Raw genomic sequence first — 18,051 nt, 5'->3', positions numbered from 1 at the left:
TGACTCTATACTTTATTGCCAAAAGAAGAGAAAAGTCAGCCACCCCCCACCTCACTTCCACCACTGTATGTCAAAGGCAGGAAAACTTGAAATTTTCTGACATTCTGGTATATTTCCACCCCACCAAGGGCTATTGAACACTTGGCAAAGTGCTTGGTACAAAGTAAGTGCTTAATAAATGCTTATTGACTCTTTCTGCTCTCCACAGCTTTCCCCTGGAGAGCACCAATACATGGTTCAGTATGTGTCAGTGAAAAATACAAGCATTATAACAGCCAAACCCCAAAAGCCTGGCAGTTAGCAGCAAAGCCAGTGAATAAAAATGAAGGAAAACAGGATTTCATAGCCAGAATCTTTTCTCAAATAATTCACTGAGGCACCTCAATAGCAGGAAAAGTCCATTAACCATTCCACTACAATGTTTTTGATACCTTTCAATTGTCCCATTTCTGTGTCATCGTGCTGTAATTTTTCCCACTGTGAACTAAAAGTTCAAGAAAAGAATATAATACATTAGCTCAATGTACTTGAAAACATATCCTTAGGAAAACCGTAAATTTCTAGAGTATTACAGACATACACAACTCTATGAAGAAAGTTTAAAATCTATTATATGACCAATTTATAAGCCTCACATTAAAAAAGGGCCTTGGTACTTTATAGTCACACTTAGCTTCTGACTCAACTTAACAGACATTTATTAAAATACTACTCCTATATTCAAGGAATTGTTCTGGGTATTAAGGGATAGTATCCAGCTTCCTCGCCTCTATTTACAAAAATAAAAACAAATCTCCATTTCAAAAGACAAAGATTTACCACCGCTAAGGATATTCAAAAGAATGCCCTGCAAGCTTCTCAAATCATTTTTTAAAAGGAGCTTTAATTATTATTATGAACAGCTAGCATTTATATAGTGTGCAAAATGTTTTACAAATATCATTAACATTTGATCTTCACAATAACTTGACAAATCATTCTTATCTCCATCTTACATGACTTTGCTCAGTGTCACACAGTAAGCAAGTATCTGAGGCGGGGATTCCATTGTAGGTCTTCTTGATTCCAAACTCAGCTATCCACTACACCAGAGGTGTCAAACTTGTAGCTCAAGCCAAATTAAAATACAATTTGGAAATATTTATCAAATTAATAAAAATATAATAAAATGTAGAGAATGTAAATTTGTGATTTCTAAGTCAATATATGGCCCACAGGGATTCGTTTCTATTTGTGTTTAACAACAATGCACTAAATAATGCTGCCTTTAAAAAGTCATCTGCTGAGTAGGAGGGAAGGAGACAGGGGTTCTTGGTATCACACCCTGGCTTAGCCATTTACTTCCCACGTAACCCTTAGGCAAGTAAATTAAGCCTTCTAGACCTCAGTTTCCTCAACAGTGAACAAGAGGGGGTTGAATCAGATGGCCCTTAAGGTCTCTGACAGCTCCAGATCTATGATCCTCTAATACCATTTTTTTCTGATAATGTAAATTGTCAGGAGCAGACTGTATCAAACCTAAGTAGTGAAAGCGAGTACTTTTGTGTGAAGAGGGATTTTCTTCTTTTTTGGAGGGAGGGTAATAAATTTCTTCTTCCAAGTTTTATTTTTAAACCCCTCCCGTTCTTGCTTTATGGGTTTAAGCGAGCAGCTAGATGGCTCAATGAATTATAGAGAGCCGTGCCCAGTGTCAGGAAGAAGACATCTTCCCAAGTTCAAATCCGGCCTCAGACACTAGATCTGCGACCCTGGGCATGTCATCTAACCCTGTTTGCTTCAGCTTCCTTAACTGTATAATGAGTTGGAGAGGAAAATGGCAAATAACTCCAGTATTTTTCCCAAGAAAAGCCCAAATGGGGTCATGAAGAATCAGACATGAGTGAAAACTGAACAGCAGCAATCAGTTTGAGCAATATGTTTGTAGAGAATCGTATGTTCAATATTAATTTCTTTTGTATTTATTATTTCTACTTTTTTTATCTGAGATTTCACTGATATGTATTTTTTCTTTCTTTTGATTAATTTTGCTGCTGTTTTTGTAACTATTGGTTTTCTTTTAAAAAGGCAGCTTCTGGTTTTATTTATTAATTCAATTGTTTTATAAATATTAATTTTTGTTCTTAGCTTCATAACCTCTTTTAAAACTACAGCTTTGTTAGCTTTCTACTGTCTTTATGTGGAAACCTAATTCATTTATTTTCTTCTTTTCTTATCAATACAGGCAACTGAGCGACATAAATTTGCTTTTAAAAACTGCTGTAACTGTATCCTATAGATTGTGATATCATTTCTGTCATTAGCTTTTAAATCTTCTGGCTTTGTCTTCCTCTTTAATTCAAGCTTTAATATTACATTTTCCAGTTTCCACATCATTTTATATATTTTTCTCATGTTATTTGATTATAATTTTATTGACTATTGTCTGAAAACAAAACGTATCTAAATTTCTATTTTTAAAAAAATTATGTGGTACTCCCCTATGCCCTATTTTATCAATTTTTGTGAATATTCTGGGTACTTGAATTAGTTTTCTCTATATAGCTGTTGTTTCCAATTTAATACGAGTTCAGATATATGATTTCTTTATTAACTTAATTTTCCTCAATAATGTATTTTTGAAGTTACCCATTATTATTGTTATATTTTGTCTATTTTGTCTCCTGAATTAAAATTTTACCTCCACCTAATTTTGTCTCCTGATTTAAAATTTTACCTCCACCTTACAAACAACATAACCACAGGCCAGTCACTTTAACTCAGCCTCAGTATCCTCATTTGAAAGGGGGTATAAGACCTCAGTTATTTATGTCTCAGGGTTGGTAAGATGATCAAATGAGAAGCTTGGGGCCTTGGGTAGATATAGAAAAACAAGTGTTCACTCTGAGTCAAGATAAATACCATAGTAAAAGAATCAACCATCTTTGAGATGGCTCTAACTATGTTCAACCCAGTATAGCACAGTAGAAGGCTAGAGGTTAGGCAGCCTACTGACAACTCAAAAAGCAGGGAAAGAAAATTGATGAATGACCCTATTTGGGCTAAAGAGATGCAAAGGGTACTGGGTTTATAGGTGGTGGAGGTACCCTTTAGACTACAGTACTTGAGAACAGTTCAGCATGGCTCTGTAAGCCACAGTTGTAGTAAACTCCTCTTTTCCAGGGGAAATAATAAACATGAAAAAATAGGTAGAAAATAAGATGTTTTAGGAAAAAAGATAAATAAGATAAAATGATAATGAACATAACCAGGATGAAAGGTATTACTACCAATCATTACTATTAGTAATGATTCTCACTAAGTTCATATATCAGCACGAATCTAGGATTTACTTCAGATGCCACACTGTCAAGCTTCTTAAACGGTTTCAGCAGCAACAGTTTGCAGCAGAACCAGCATATTGATGACCAGATCTTAGGATCTAGCCAGTGTATTTTGGCATTGAATTCTTGTTTATTGTAACAGAATTTTACAGGGCTGGATAGTAGGAAGAACACACATCATCAGAATTCCAAAGAAGTTGTACAACAAGATAAATATGATTAAAAGTAAAGAGGACAAGAGAATCTATGGATTTACTGAGATAAAATCTCAAGTAACATGGCTTGACTACAAATGGCTGGAAAATCACAGCACTTATTTGATAAACCTGGAATAAAGCTTGAAGTTTTGGTGGCAAAAGTTACCATGACAACTTAGCCAGAAAGCAAAGTCACAAAAAACAACAGATACTCATGATATAAATTTAGCTATTAATCAAAAGCCACATTTTACATGTCCTCTTAAGAAAGGTTGCATACTTTGGCTATACCTAACCACACAGATTATAATCGCCATTAGGGATCATCTTATTTTTTTAAAACCAGGTCAAGGGGCAGCTAGATGCCACAGTGGAAAAGCACTGGCCCTGGAGTCAGGAGGACCTGAATTCAAATCCGGCCTCAGATATTTGATACTAGCTGTGTGACCCTGGGCAAGTCACTTAACCCAACTGCCTAGCAAAAACAAACAAAACAAAAACAAAAACTTTTTAAAAAAAAAAAGTCAAACAAATAAACAAAAAATACTATCAATAAAGTTCCAAATCAGTATTTTCAGAAATATTTCTTCAGATAAATCATTGGGTTGTGTTTACTAGGAAAACAGATACATCTCAAAGTAGTTTATGTAATTCATCTTAATATATACTGTTACAGACAAATGAAATTTATCCATATCAATCTGATTAAACTTGAAATGCAAACACTTTCATCTAATTTTTCAACTCAAAGAGGACCAGTTGCTAGTAAATTAGAAGTTTAGCTAATGTGGTTTACCTTGTTTTATTCTCTAAAATCACTTTAAAAGATTCAGAATTTCATTATAGTTATCTAATGGTTAACAGCTTGTTGTTTTTATAATCAATTAGATTATCTGGTAACAGTTTAAATTAATTTTATTAAAACTAATGTGATGAGAACATTAATTGGTCAAATAACATTTTTGGGCCACCTCCCCAAATAAAAAACTCATTTTTAAAAAACACTTTTAAGTGTAAAGCAACATTTCTAAGTATACCTCAAAACTTAGTTATGTTCAAATTTTAACCAATCTTTTTGGGAAATAAATGAATCTAAGAAAGACTTTTGGATAAAAAAGATTAAAGAAAATTCCTAATTGTGGTTTTTACTACCTAGGTGCACTAGATCAAATATCCACTTTAATATATAAAAGTAGCATATACTTTTCCTCAGGATTTATGTAGGATACAGTGGGTTTGCTTTTTAATATAAAATGAAAATGTTTAAAGAGTATGAGAAGCAAAGCTAGTTAAAAAATATTCTCTAATTCCTCTGAATATCACATTCCTATCTAATAATTTTAGAATACCTTACTTCACAAAATGTTAATTTTCAAGCCAGAAACAAATTAATAAATATACAATGATTTCTATTTCTTTCCAGCAGGCTAAAAAATATTTGCTTTGTCCTAATATGAAAGTGAAGAATAAGAACTACATTTTAGCATAATAAATATCTAGATAATCCATACTGAATAATCTCCAGAACTCTGGCAAAAAGAGAACCTTACCTTGATATCTCCCTGAGATACACGGTATGCATAGCCTTCTTCAAATGAGGTTCAATATTTCTCCACAGTTTACGGGTATCACGTTCATTAGCTACATTGAGGAAAAACACATACACAAACATACAACAAAAACCCAAACTTTAATAATATAAATCCTAGGAAACAGCTATGCAAAAGTATGATATTAATATATAAATAAAAGACATTTACCTTCTCCTTTTACCACAGGTTCACAATATTTAGAAAAGTTAAGAGCTGCCTATATTTAGAAAAAAAAAAGTTATTTCCAAATAGTTATCATTTTACTGTGACAAATTTATTTTTAAGGTAAGTTATTTATTACTTTATTATAAAAAGCTGAAGTGAAGAAAATTCATTAACTATATAAATTTTTTTAAATGCTCAAGGACATTTTTAATGAGCCAAATCCTGCTAGAAGATCATTCCTTGGCTGTACAATAAGCACTTTTAGGGAAAACAAAGTACTTTTAGACTACAGAGTGTATCTAGCACTTTGAAACAGTGATTTACAAAATAGTTCTTCACAATCCTAAATATTGAACAACTTTACAAAGTCAATTATAGTAGCATAATCCACAAAATATATCAAATTAGCTCTGGTTAATTAATGGCTAACTAAACCATTAATAAACATGGTTCCTATTTAAAAGGAAATGAATTTTAAAACTCCTTTAGTCAGATATGTCAAGTATGCATAGTGATGCTTATTCACTTCCAAGAATTTCACGTTGAAATGTGGCTCATACATATCAATCAACCAATAAGCCTTTATCAAGTGAATACTACACACCAGGTACTAGGGATATGAAGAGAAATGTGTAAATTTGACATGTTAATAAATGTATAACTAAATTAATAAGACGAACTAGCATTAAAAATAAACATAATGAAACATATATTGACTCCATTTTTCTTATCTTACCTCAATAAAACATCCAATTTTTTAAAGTACCTGTTTAGAGAATGTTTCAACAACATCTAATATTAATTTTCCCTTCAGAGCATTTCCCTACAGCAACCTTGTTTAGCCTTTTTTATCTTTAGGTCTAAGAAATGGCCTAATTAAAAAACAACTGGCCAAATATAAGTAGTAACTGGTGAATTTCTTTAGTTGAAAGATCAGACATGTGGCCTATAATTCACGTATACCACTAATTATCCAGTCCTACCCATTTTGCTTCATCTAGCAGGGGTGGGGAACCTGATGCCTTGAGGCCATACATAGCCTTCTTGACTGACTCCAAAAAGGTTGCACTTAAGGATCTAAGAAGGCCACAGGTTTGCCACCCAAGTAGGGGAATGTGTTCAATTGTCTAAACATTTTTAAAAATTTTAAGTAAAACAAGGAAGTTTTTGTCTTACCAATGAATTGATTTTACAAGAATCTTGTCCAATTACCAAATACCATAAAGTACCAAGACCAACTATCCTTTACTGTGCCCTACTATGCTACTATGCCTTCTGTACTCCTGTTCTGGCCCTAACCCTGGGACCCGATTACTCCATCAGCACAGAAAGAGCACTGACTTTAACGCCAGACAACTGAAGTTAAAATGCTGGCTCTGATATTTGTCTGTGAAATCTTAGGCAAGTCACTAAGAATCTTCTACACTCCTATAATCTATTATCATATACTCAACACCTTCAAATGTGTCCTAACTTTGTACTGCAACTTCACTTGCTTCTATTACCTAATCTCAACTCCACGGTCAGCCACTTAAATGTCTGACTAGCCAATTCCCTAAATTATCCAACACCTAAATTACTTAACGTAATCCTTTATTCCTAAAGTAACCTCTGAGTGAGACAATGTAAACAGCGTGAGATCTCTCAGATGGACTGAGTGTAACAGTTTTGTAGACTGTTACAAACTCAAGGTTGGTTATGCTAGCCTGAATAGGCCCAAGTTTCAAGTTCCTAGAAAACACATGATCTGTACTGTTACATCAGTATTAGGTAATGGCTAATGCTAAATAAGGATAAAATAGCTAGGATTGGTAGTATTATAATGAGATTCCTTGTTTCTGGGGTAGATTTTCGCATTTTAGATTGTAAGGCTGAAATTCCTGTCCAATGGGAATTTACAGCCAGTGATGGGTGGGTGTCTCTGCGTTAGGACTATATAACCTTTGTTCTGACCTTTGTGCCTTGCCTCGCTTTGCTCAGACTGCCGGACGAAGCAGACACCTGCTTCTCGTGAGAACATAATAAATCTTTCACTTTATACCTAGAAAATCTCTGAGTGCTATTTTTGGGTAACTGTAGCACACAATATTTGGTGCACTGGCCAGGAAAACATGACCAGGTGGAAGGACAGAGTCCTGGGCCTCTTGGGGCGGCGTGCCCTGCCTCTATTTTAGGCAGCCCATGCGGCTTGGGATTTCTTCCCCTTCCACCAGGTGAAGTGACCCGAAGCAGAGAGACTAGGTGTATAGTGAAAGTAAAGGAGAGGACTCTGCGGCAAATCCCGACCGTCGGTGTGGACAGAGCAGTCAGGTAACTTGTGTGCACATGGCCCAAGGTAAGCACCTAGGGGACCCTTGAGTCAAGCGCTTACCAACTCTGGAAGGGGTGCCCCGGATAGGAAGGCTCTTGGGTGACTGAGAGGTGGAGGCAACCTCCCTGTGATTGGGCGTAGGAACCGGGGGGTTCTATCAATATTGAAATGGGCAGGCTCAGCTGCCCTCTGCAGAGATTAAAATTAAAAGAATACCAGTAAATAGTCCCTTGGGAAATAAATTAAGTAATTGGAATGAGTTGCCAAAATATAAAGGGAAAAAAAATGATTAGATACTGTTGTTTTGTTTGGGGTAATAAGGATATTGGAGGTGGCACAATTTGGCCCTATTATGGTTCGGCCAAAGACTGGGTGTGCCAGAAATTAAATTTATTTGTGAATGAAAAGGATCCTGTGGACCCAGAGGAAGTGATATATGCTGGTTTATGGCTTCCAGGGAGCAGGATGTTTTTGAGTGAAAATAAACCTAAGAAGAAAGAGGATAATAAGGAGGGGGAGGTAGTGTCTCAGGAGGGGTGGGATCCATTGTCGTCTCTTCCGCCCCCCCCCCCATGCAATACCCGTTCAGGGGCCGGTGGTTCCGGCTTCCACCCCCCAAAAAAATACTGTATTATTTAGGTTATATGATTGGTAGGGGACTTCTGACAAGTTTCTCGCTTTTGGATTCTCCCTGTCATTTTGTTCTGTTTGTCTGTGTCTGTGTGAATGATGGTCTGTGATTAATGTCTGTGAGTTGTTGATCCTTCACCGCCAGGCAGCCAAGGCCTGCAACTGGATTCTGAAATACTGCTAGCAACTTTCTCCTCTTCCCCCCCCTCCCTAATACCAGCCACATTCCCAGGAACAGATGAATGGGGGAGAGAATGGGAAAAATATATATACTTTATTATTTAGGTTATATGATTGGTAAAAAGCAAGTTGAGGAGGATCCTCAAAGTGTCAGGTCAGAATTAGAAAGAAATAAGGTATGTGCAGTTTTAAAGGGACTTTAATCAAAGTCCATCAGAGGGATAATTAGGTAGAAGGAAGGCAAAAAGGTTTAAACATGTAGGAGAGAGGAGAATGTGTAGGAAGCTTAAGGAAGGTATAATTTATTTGCACAGTGTGAATAGAGGTTTTGAAAGTAAAAAGGTTTGGAAACTCTTGAAGAGTTGTTGGAAAATATTTTCTTCCTAAGGTGGATGGAAGAGAGAGAGATAAGGAGGAAAGGAGGGTGCTCAGATCAAAGGGAGGCAGGCTAAAATAAGTCTTTAACCATTCCCTGCCTTATACAAAAGAGAAAAGTTTTTGTGTACCAGAACAAGAACAAAAGGTAATTTATGGGCAGCCAGAGGCTGTGCTGAATGATATGTGATGTTCAGAATTTATTATGTTGTTTGGTATTAAGATAAATTGGGAAAACATAAGAATCTGCAAACTGTTAAACTTTGATATTGTTATGTCAAGTGGCTTTTCATAATTTGAATGTTATTAAAGTAAACTGAAAGAAACTAAAAAAATATATATAGTAAAAACTGTGTGAGACAAGTGAATTGTTTAAAGGTGTAAAAGCCGTTTGGCAAGAGAGAGAGGGAGGGAGAGCCCTATTCAATATCTCCCTTCAGAAATTCAAAAAGAAAGCTGTGTAGTAGCATGTTAAATTAATTACGAAATTAGAGAAAAGAGAAAAAGGAATGAATTTGGCTGTTGGGGCATTCTATATGATCCTGTTTTGTAACATTTCCTTTTAAATACATTGTAATTTAAGAAAGTATAAAATTTCCAAATTTTGTTTTTATTTTAAAGGGAATTTTTAGTTAAAATTGTTTAGCTATCATATATGAAATTTGTGAGATTGTTAACTATTTGGGGTTACTTTTTCATGCTAAAACCTAAAAGGGTTAATTAATTACTGTATGTGGAAAGAAGGAGATAGTGTACAGCCTTATCAGGTTGGTTCTGCCCATTCAAGGGCACCAGTATCAGCCCTCTCTGAGGGCCGTGGCAATTCTCATTATTTTGTAAACTTGCCAAGGTCCCTGGAAACCATGAGAAAAGAACTTGTTAGGATTATGCAGTTCCCAGACAATGAACTTAGCTTGCTGAGAATTTGCAAGGGTATAGAAGTTATTTCTAATGATTGGCTTTTACACCAGGACGAGTTTAAATTTGAGAAGGAAAGATGTTAAGTGAAATCTCTTATGTATGTAAGTCCTAGTAAATCTTTATTGCTTATTGCAATTCTATGAGAGCAAAATTAACTGTTATCTGGCTTTAAGCTGTGATTAGTGAGACTTGCTGTTTGAGGTAAAACGCTCTTGGGACTATAACTAATTTTGTTTTGAGTTTGAATTTAGATATAGTTGTCTGCATTAAAATCAGTATCTGAGAGAGAGATGCCAGTGAATGTGATTCTGTACTGGTAACAGGTGGAGGTAAATGTGACTCATTTGGGAAAAAGCCAAGGGGACAATCTTAGCCTCAATCTAGGATGGGATCCTCCTGCTCAGTTTCCCCATTGTGTTCCTTTGGAAAGGAATGTTTCCCACCTGACTATTCCTGAGTCTGGCTATGAGGAGAAACAGATACTGCATGACTGAAGAACTGCGACTCTATCTGAATTTAAACAAAGTTAAGGATATTTTATCTTGTTATATTCGATACGTCACATGTTCCTGCTCTTTTTCCTTCTGCAGTAAGTTTCTATGATTAGAGCAAGTGGTCAGTACAAGATAAGAGCTCTTTTGTGTTATCTTATTGGGAAATCTAATGATATTTTTATCTAGAACTATAACCTGTGCAGAAATTTATGCAAACTGCTTAAGACTCACCTTAAGATGTTCCGTTTCTTTAAAAGAATTCTAAAAGCAGTAGCATTTTTCATGTAATCAGTGTCTTACTGTTACCAATGTGAAAATTCTATTATAACACCATTTGACCAAGGAACTTTGTGATATATAGGGATTCTGTGATAACTAGGAATTTAGTTTCTTGATAATACTCTACAATTTGTGTTATTTAAGGACTTTTGCACCAATTTAGTAAGATTTTATGAACAAGAATGGAAATGCATGCAAGTTATTTAGGGCTCACTTTGGAGATGTTCCTTGGCAATGTGAGATTATAGTTTATACCTTGAACTGATTGTTGAAACCTGCTGGTCCTAATGACTGACTGTTTCTGAGTCTAACTCCAGGTGTAAATATCAAGGAAGGTTGTCTGAGCCAATGATCTGTGATGCCAGTAGCCCTGTGAGGGGCAAGTATGAACTGCAGGTATGATTTCATGGGAAGGTTTAGAGGGCAACTGTTCTGCATGTGCTGAGGTGGGACCCTCTTGACTTGATTCCTTAATTGAAACCTGGCCGGCTTTAAGTCTGGCTCAATGCAGTTTGCAGTTTGACATAACACTCTGCTTGGAATTGACAGGAAGTTGGGGGAAATATTGTTCCCTTATTCTAATCTCTTAGTGGCAAGTTTCTATAATCAGAAGATTGTGTAAGCACAGTAACAAAGTTGCTAAAATAATTGATTATGGAACATCTTAGATTACTATAGAACTGGGATTAGTGTTCCTGTGTGTTCCTATATGAGTTGGGGTCCTTTAATTCTTGGTAATGGTATGAAGACAATTAGGTTTATTTTGTAAATGCCATCAAAGAAACATGGCATGCCTAAAAGTTTAAGATTTTATATATATACTGTGTTAAAATTGAGTATTTAATATATTTACGCATGTACTAGAGCCTGTTGTTAACCCCTTAGCGAAATCTCATCCTCCTGGTGAGGAAATTAATAATGGATTAATGTAAAGTATAAGACACTGGGCTCTGAGGTGAATTTCTTAAACATGACAATTGACCATGGTTCCAATTTTGAGTTTGTAAAATGATCAGGGTTATAAGGATTAGAAATGGTAATTTAAAATTGTGCTAAGGTCACTTTTGCAGGAGAATGGACAGAAAGCTGGTTCCTACAAGAAGACAAGATGCTGAGATGCTGTGCTGGAGATGGCTGGAACAAACACTAAGGACCAGAGGACTTCATTGACGATATGCCCTGCCAGAAAGCTATATAGGAAAAGACTTTTTGAATTTTAAAGGGACTAATTGCTCAAACTCCCCCTCTAGGGTTTCCTGTTCATAAACTACAAGTAGGTGATTGGGTATATGTTCAATCTTGGAAAGATGAAAAATTAACCCTGAATTGGGATGGGCCCTTTTAGGTACTTTCAATGTCTGATACTGCAGTTCGCACCCAGGAGCAGGGTTGGACCCATCACACCAGAGTAAAAGGACCAGTGGTGCCTCCTTCATCTGAATGGACTGCTGAAAAAAAACAAGAGGACCTCAAACTACATCTACAAAGGAGACTGCCTCCTACGAGCCCTTATCATGATCCTTAAACTTCTTTCATTTCTTATAACTGACTGTTACTGCTGCACCCATCCCTGTACTGTTTCCACAAGAGAATCAATTTATACAACTTATGCAAAATGGGTAGCGGAAAGCAACTGGAGATGAGTACATGTGAGTATACTTATTCCTGCCAGATTGGTTACTTTGAAGTTGACTGTTCCCTATATCAAGGTAGATGGAATGCCACTCATATTAAATGCACTAATGGGACATGGATATCACGTAAGAGTGAAAGGTACCTTACTGGTACTAATTACCGCACAACCTGCAGATATGTATTGGCAGGAGGGAATCCTCATTTAAGCTGTAATCTTTCCCAGGAAATTGGTGACTTACAGCAACTAAATCTATGTAAAGATGAAAATAGTATTAATGGGAAACTGAGGCTTCCTTATCATGATTGGGCATGGAGAAATCAAACATGATCTGGATATTTTAGGAAATTTTGGAGCAAGGAGGATGGTACTAATTCAGATCCAGGGGTGGAAAAGTGTAATTGGGAAAAAATAAACAGCTATGGAAATGTATTTATAAAGAGGGGGACCATTGGGAGACAGGGATATTCAATATTATCCATCAAGAGGAAATGTAAGTCAAATTTTTAGTAAAAAACAACCAGCTTTATAAAAGGCCATTATTGGATATGTGGTTTAACTGCTTATACACACCTTCCAACAGATTGGACTGGAAATTGTTATATTGGATTAGTGAGACCTAAATTCTTTTTCTTACCAGGACAAGAAGGGAAGCAGTTAGGGATACAACTATATGATGACCTTGAAAGAGGAATGAACGGACTTACTACCAAGTCATGTAGGCAGTTAACGGCAGAGCTAGTACTGAAGGAGTAACAACACTTGGCTGGTTGTCTCCCCTATCAGACTGTCAGCTCCTTGAGGGCAAGGACAGTCTTTTGACTGTTCTTGTACTCTTGGTGCTTAGGCACAATGCCTATCACATAGCAGATGCTTAAAAAAATTTGCTGACTGACTGCTAAATACGTTATAATAACATCTAGGGGCCAGAAGAAACCTTGAAAAATCACGTTTCTTCAGATAGGACTATACCTAAATCATTCCAGATGGATTAAAAGCTATCTTGTTTTTCAAAATTTCCCGAAATTGAGGCAGCTAGGTGGCGCAGTGGATAGAGCACCAGCCCTGAAGTCAGGAGGACCTGAGTTCAAATCTGGCCTCAGATCAAACACTTGACACTTACTAGCTGTGTGACCCTGGGCAAGTCACTTACCCCCAGCTGCCTAAATTAAATGAATGAATGAATGAATGAATTTCTGGAAATTATAAATTCTGTTGGTAATCCAATTTTATGTATAACAATCTTTCATCTAAATCTCTCATGCTACAGTACAATATCCTCTTTCACATTCAATGGAAACTGTTATGCTAACTCAATGTGACAGCCTAATAAGAATAACAGAATCTTAAGTTAGAAAAGACCTTAGAGATCACCTAGGAGGGACTCCTGGGGTGGAGCCAATACGGCAAAGTAGAGAAAGCTGAGCTCTTCCAAAACTGCCCTTCAAAAAACTTTACAGTAACCCCTTAAATCAAACTCTGGAGTGGCAGAGCCAACAAAAGGTCGGAGTAAGACACTCTTCCAGCCCAAGACAACTTAGGAGATATGTGACATGGGGGAAGGAGGCTGGCCCAGGGCCCACATGGATGAAACATCAGTGGTGGGACCAGGTGGTGGTGACAGAAGCAGCAGTAGCAGCTTTGGGAGCTCTCAGAGTTGGTAAGAGAAGTTAGCAACTGGCCAGAAAGAGATTACAGAGTACCCTTGTGCTAGCAGTGGACATAAGAGCAGAAATTGTTTAGCAACTCCATTGTCTATACCCACTTCTGGGTCATAGTTCAAGGGCTGAGAAGGGCACTTTCAGTCAACAGGGAATAGAATGGAATGGCAGTATCACTTCCAGCTCCAAGGGATCAGGAACCCTTAAGAACAGTAACGTTTCTGGTCCCAACGGAAGAAGGGGCCCTGAGAAGCAGTATAGACTGCAATCCCAATGAATTGGGGCCCTTCCTAGGTAAGGACCAGAGTGCAAACCAAGACAGCAGTGACTACATCTCTCCCCAGCTCACACCACCTTGGAAGCAACAAAAACTTTCAAACCTCCAAAACTAGCTCTGAAAACAGCACTGCAGAAAAAGCCTGAGGCTTGAGACAGAGCTCCTCCCTACCTCTCACTCCCAACCTGTACCAGGAACAGAGCCCAACATTAACATAAATCTAAATCAAGAAATAGGGTGGAAAAATGAGCAAACAACAAAAAAGGAATCTGATAATAAAAAGCTACTATGGTAACAGGGAAGATCTAGACACAAACTCAGAAGACAATCTAGTCAAAACACCTATAAAGCAAAGCCTCAAATTAAAATGTGAATTGGAGACCAGTCCAACAAGAATTCCTGAAAGAACAAAAAAACGATTTTCAAAATCAAATAAGAGTTGTACAGGAAAAAATACGTAAAGAAATGAAAGCAAAGGAAGAAAATTATGAAAAGATGATACACAGCATGACAAAAGAGGCACAAAAAATACTGAAGAAAATAATACTTAAAAAGGAGAACTGGTCAACTGGGAAAAGAGGTGCAGAAGTTCCCCATAATTCCTTAAAAACTAGAATTAAGTTAGTGAAAGCTAATAACTCCATGAGAAATCAAGAAACAAAGTCAAAAGAATAAAAAAAAAAAAGAAAGAAAATGTGGACTACATCTTTGGAAAAACAACTGATCTGAAAAATAGATCAAGGAGGGAGAATTTGAGAATTAACTAGACTATCTGAAAGCCATGATCAAAGAAAGAGCCTAGCCATCATTTTTAAAAAAAAATCATCAAGGAAAACTACCTCATATCCTATAACCAGAGGTTAAAATAAAAATTGAAAGAATCCACTGATCACTGACTCAGATCCCAAAACGAAAACTCCCAACAATATTATAGCTAAATTGCAGAGCTCTCAGGTCTGAGAGAAAACACTTCAAGCAGCCAGAAAGCAAGCATTCAAATACTGTTGAACCACAGTGAGATCACACAAGATCTAGCAGCTACTACATTAAAAGAGTAGAAGGCTTGGAATATGATATTCCAAAAGGCAAAAGAGCTAGGATTAAAACCAAGAATAACCTACCCAGAAAAACTGAGTATAATCCTTCAAGGGGGAAAAAAATGGGTATTTAATGAAATAGAAGTCTTTCAAGCATTCCCGATAAAAAGACCAGAGCTGAATAGAAAACGTGATGTTCAAACAGAAGATTCAAGAGAAGCATAAATAGGTAAAGGTGAAAGAGTAATCATGACATCTAACTCAGAACTCCTTGCAGCCTGACCAACAACCTCATTTGAGCTCAGATTTCCTCCAAAAAACTACCGTCGAGGATCAGCTAATTGTAATGTCCTAAAGGAAGACCAGGTTCCCCATAACAAGATCACTATTGTTAAGGTTGGTGCAATTGGCATGGCATGTACCATCAATATCTTAATGCAGGATTTGGCTAATGAACTTGTCCTAGCTGATGTCAAAGAAGACAAACTAAAGAGAGAGATGATGGATCTCTAACATGGCATCCTTTTCCTAATACCAAAGATTGTTTCTGGCAAAGACTACGGTGTAACTGTAAGTCAAAGCTGGTTCCTGTTACGGCTGGGACACATCAGCAGGAGAGAGGAAACCATCTTAATTTGGTCTAGCACAATGTGAATATCCTTAAATTTATCACTCCCAACATAGTTAAACAAAGCCCTAATTGCAAGCTGCTTATTCTTTCCAATCCAGCAGATATTTTGACATGTGACCTGGAAGCTAAGTAGCTTTCCTAAAAACCATGTCATTGGAAGTGATGACAATCTGGATTCTGCCAGTTTCCATTACCTAATGGGAGAGAGACTCAGTGTCTATTCTTCAAGTTGTCATGGATGGGTCCTTGGAGAACATGGAGACTGCAGTGTTACTGTGTGCAGTGGTGTGAATGTTGCTGGTGTCTCTCTGAACAATCTTTATCCTGCTTTAGGAACTGATCCTGACTGAGAGTACTGGAAAGATGTTCATAAACAGGTGGCTGAAAGTGTTTATGAGATGATCAAGCTTAAGGGCTACACTTTCTTGGCCACTGGCTTGTCTGTGGCAGATCTGGCAGAAAACATTATAAAGAATCTCAGGAGAGTGCATCCAATTTCTACCATTCATGATGATGTCTTCCTCAGTGTCCCATGTGTCGTGGGGCAGAATGGCATTTCAGAGGTAGTGAAGGTAAACTTGATTCTGGAGAAGGCCTATTTAATGAAGAATACAGATACTCTTTAGGGAATCCAGAAGGAGCTGCAATTTTAAAGCCTTTTAATGTGCTGCCAACTTTACTGGCTAGAGAATGTAACAGTGGTTAAGAGATTATGTAGAATGCACTTCTTCAAGCAAGTCAAATCCTTCCTCTGGTTAGTGAGTCAACACCAAAAATGTAAAATTTATGAACACACTCTAGTCTCTTCCTAAAGTTAGAAATGGGGAACAATACAGTGTGACTATTTGTTAAAGCCTGTTGTTTGCATTGTGATGCTGGATATGACCTGTACAGGATTGAAGTAGTTGCTGTCAAGCAGACCCAGAACCCCACAAGTATATAACTTCCTGCCTTATAGGTGCTACAGGTTCCTCAAGATCCAGAAAACAACTTTTGGTTCCTGGACAAAAAGCACCACACAGTAGTAATACATTGTTGATGCACTGATAACCTTTGTGCTTCCCTCCATTAGGGCTCTACAGCATAGCCCCATGTATTACCTCTCCAGAAGACGTCATTTTGTCTATATGGATAGACAGCTCTCTCAATAATTGTAAATTTCCACATTATATAAAAAGATTTACATATGCACAATGATAATTTCTCAAGCATCACACTAACCCAAATACTGAATAAACAATAAATAATTTTTTAAAAGTCATCATAAAAGACTCAATAAAGTTAAACTGTTTAATAATATAAGAACTGGTATCCCTAGACAAATACTTAGAGGAAGTGTACTCCTAATCTTTTCACCTACAGGTCTATACTCCTCAAAACTTACTAAATCACCTACTCTGGGGGAAAAAAGTACTTCGATGCAGGTCTATATTCATGTATACTTTTATTAACTTATCCAAAAATTTTCGATTAGCAATTTTATAAAGATAATGAAAGAGTGGGAAAAGTTTGAATAGTGGGGAAAAAAGGGTAAAGATATCTTTTCTCTCCTATGGTCTGCAAGATGATTCAAATTTGTAACTATCCTATTATCCTTCTTCCTTTTTTAAAAATATCTTTTTCATTTACTAATGGAACTACTAAATATTACTAGTAACAGTGACATGAAAGTATGCTTTGAAGTTATATACCTAAAACGTTATGATCTAGACCTAAATGAAACTTCCTTTCTTCAGAAATAGAAACACTTTATGAGGTAATGTATTTAATTGCTTCTCTGTTTCCCTTACCTAGTCTCCCTCAAATATTTGGAGAAGAATCAAGGAACATCTCTGTCTCCCTCCCATGAACTCTTTTTAGGAAGAGGGCAGAGATGTTAGACCCTTGTATGCCTCCAACTCCACGGAGAGATGCCTTCAATTGAGCTGAAGGTATAGCAACTGGCCTTTTTGCTTCTTTTAACTCATTTGTGGCTCATTAAATTTCCTTTTCTGAGACTGGGTTACTTAAATTATCTTTCTTGAAAATTGTTCAATGTGGGTGCTTTATATTTTTTGTAAGTAATCATCCATTTTATTTAGTTTGTCAGTTTTACTGACATATAATTGGACAAAAGTTTCAAATAATTTTCCTTATTTCATTTGTTGTTAATCTTCCTTCTAAATTTTTTATGTCAAAATAGCTACTGGTTTATCTATTTTATTAGCTTTTTCCCAAAACCAGCTTTTATTTTTACTTAAATTCAATATTATTATGCTTTCAAATTTTATTACTCTCTATTTGACTTTCAGCATTTCCGATTTAGGGTTTAATTTGGTTCTAAATATTTAATACATAAATTTCCAAAA

At 36.5% G+C, this 18,051-nt stretch overlaps 1 protein-coding gene and 1 pseudogene across 1 annotated transcript in view; one reads left to right on the top strand and one right to left on the bottom strand.

Annotated features, from left to right (window-relative positions):
• Nucleotides 1–18,051, bottom strand: part of ORC5 (origin recognition complex subunit 5) — a 102,377-nt gene that overhangs the window by 64,452 nt on the left and 19,874 nt on the right. Inside the window, 3 exon segments of the mRNA XM_078154504.1 lie at nt 432–484; nt 5,068–5,158; nt 5,278–5,326. Coding sequence (XP_078010630.1) covers nt 432–484; nt 5,068–5,158; nt 5,278–5,326 — 193 coding nt within the window.
• On the top strand, nt 13,923–16,886 carry LOC110206921 (L-lactate dehydrogenase A chain pseudogene; annotated as a pseudogene).

Source organism: Phascolarctos cinereus, unplaced genomic scaffold (genome assembly GCF_003287225.1).
Source record: "Phascolarctos cinereus isolate Bilbo 61053 unplaced genomic scaffold, phaCin_HiC Scaffold_1;HRSCAF=81, whole genome shotgun sequence".
Lineage (NCBI taxonomy): Eukaryota > Metazoa > Chordata > Mammalia > Diprotodontia > Phascolarctidae > Phascolarctos > Phascolarctos cinereus.
Note: the sequence above shows the minus strand (reverse complement) of the source record. Positions and strands in the feature narration are given on the sequence as shown.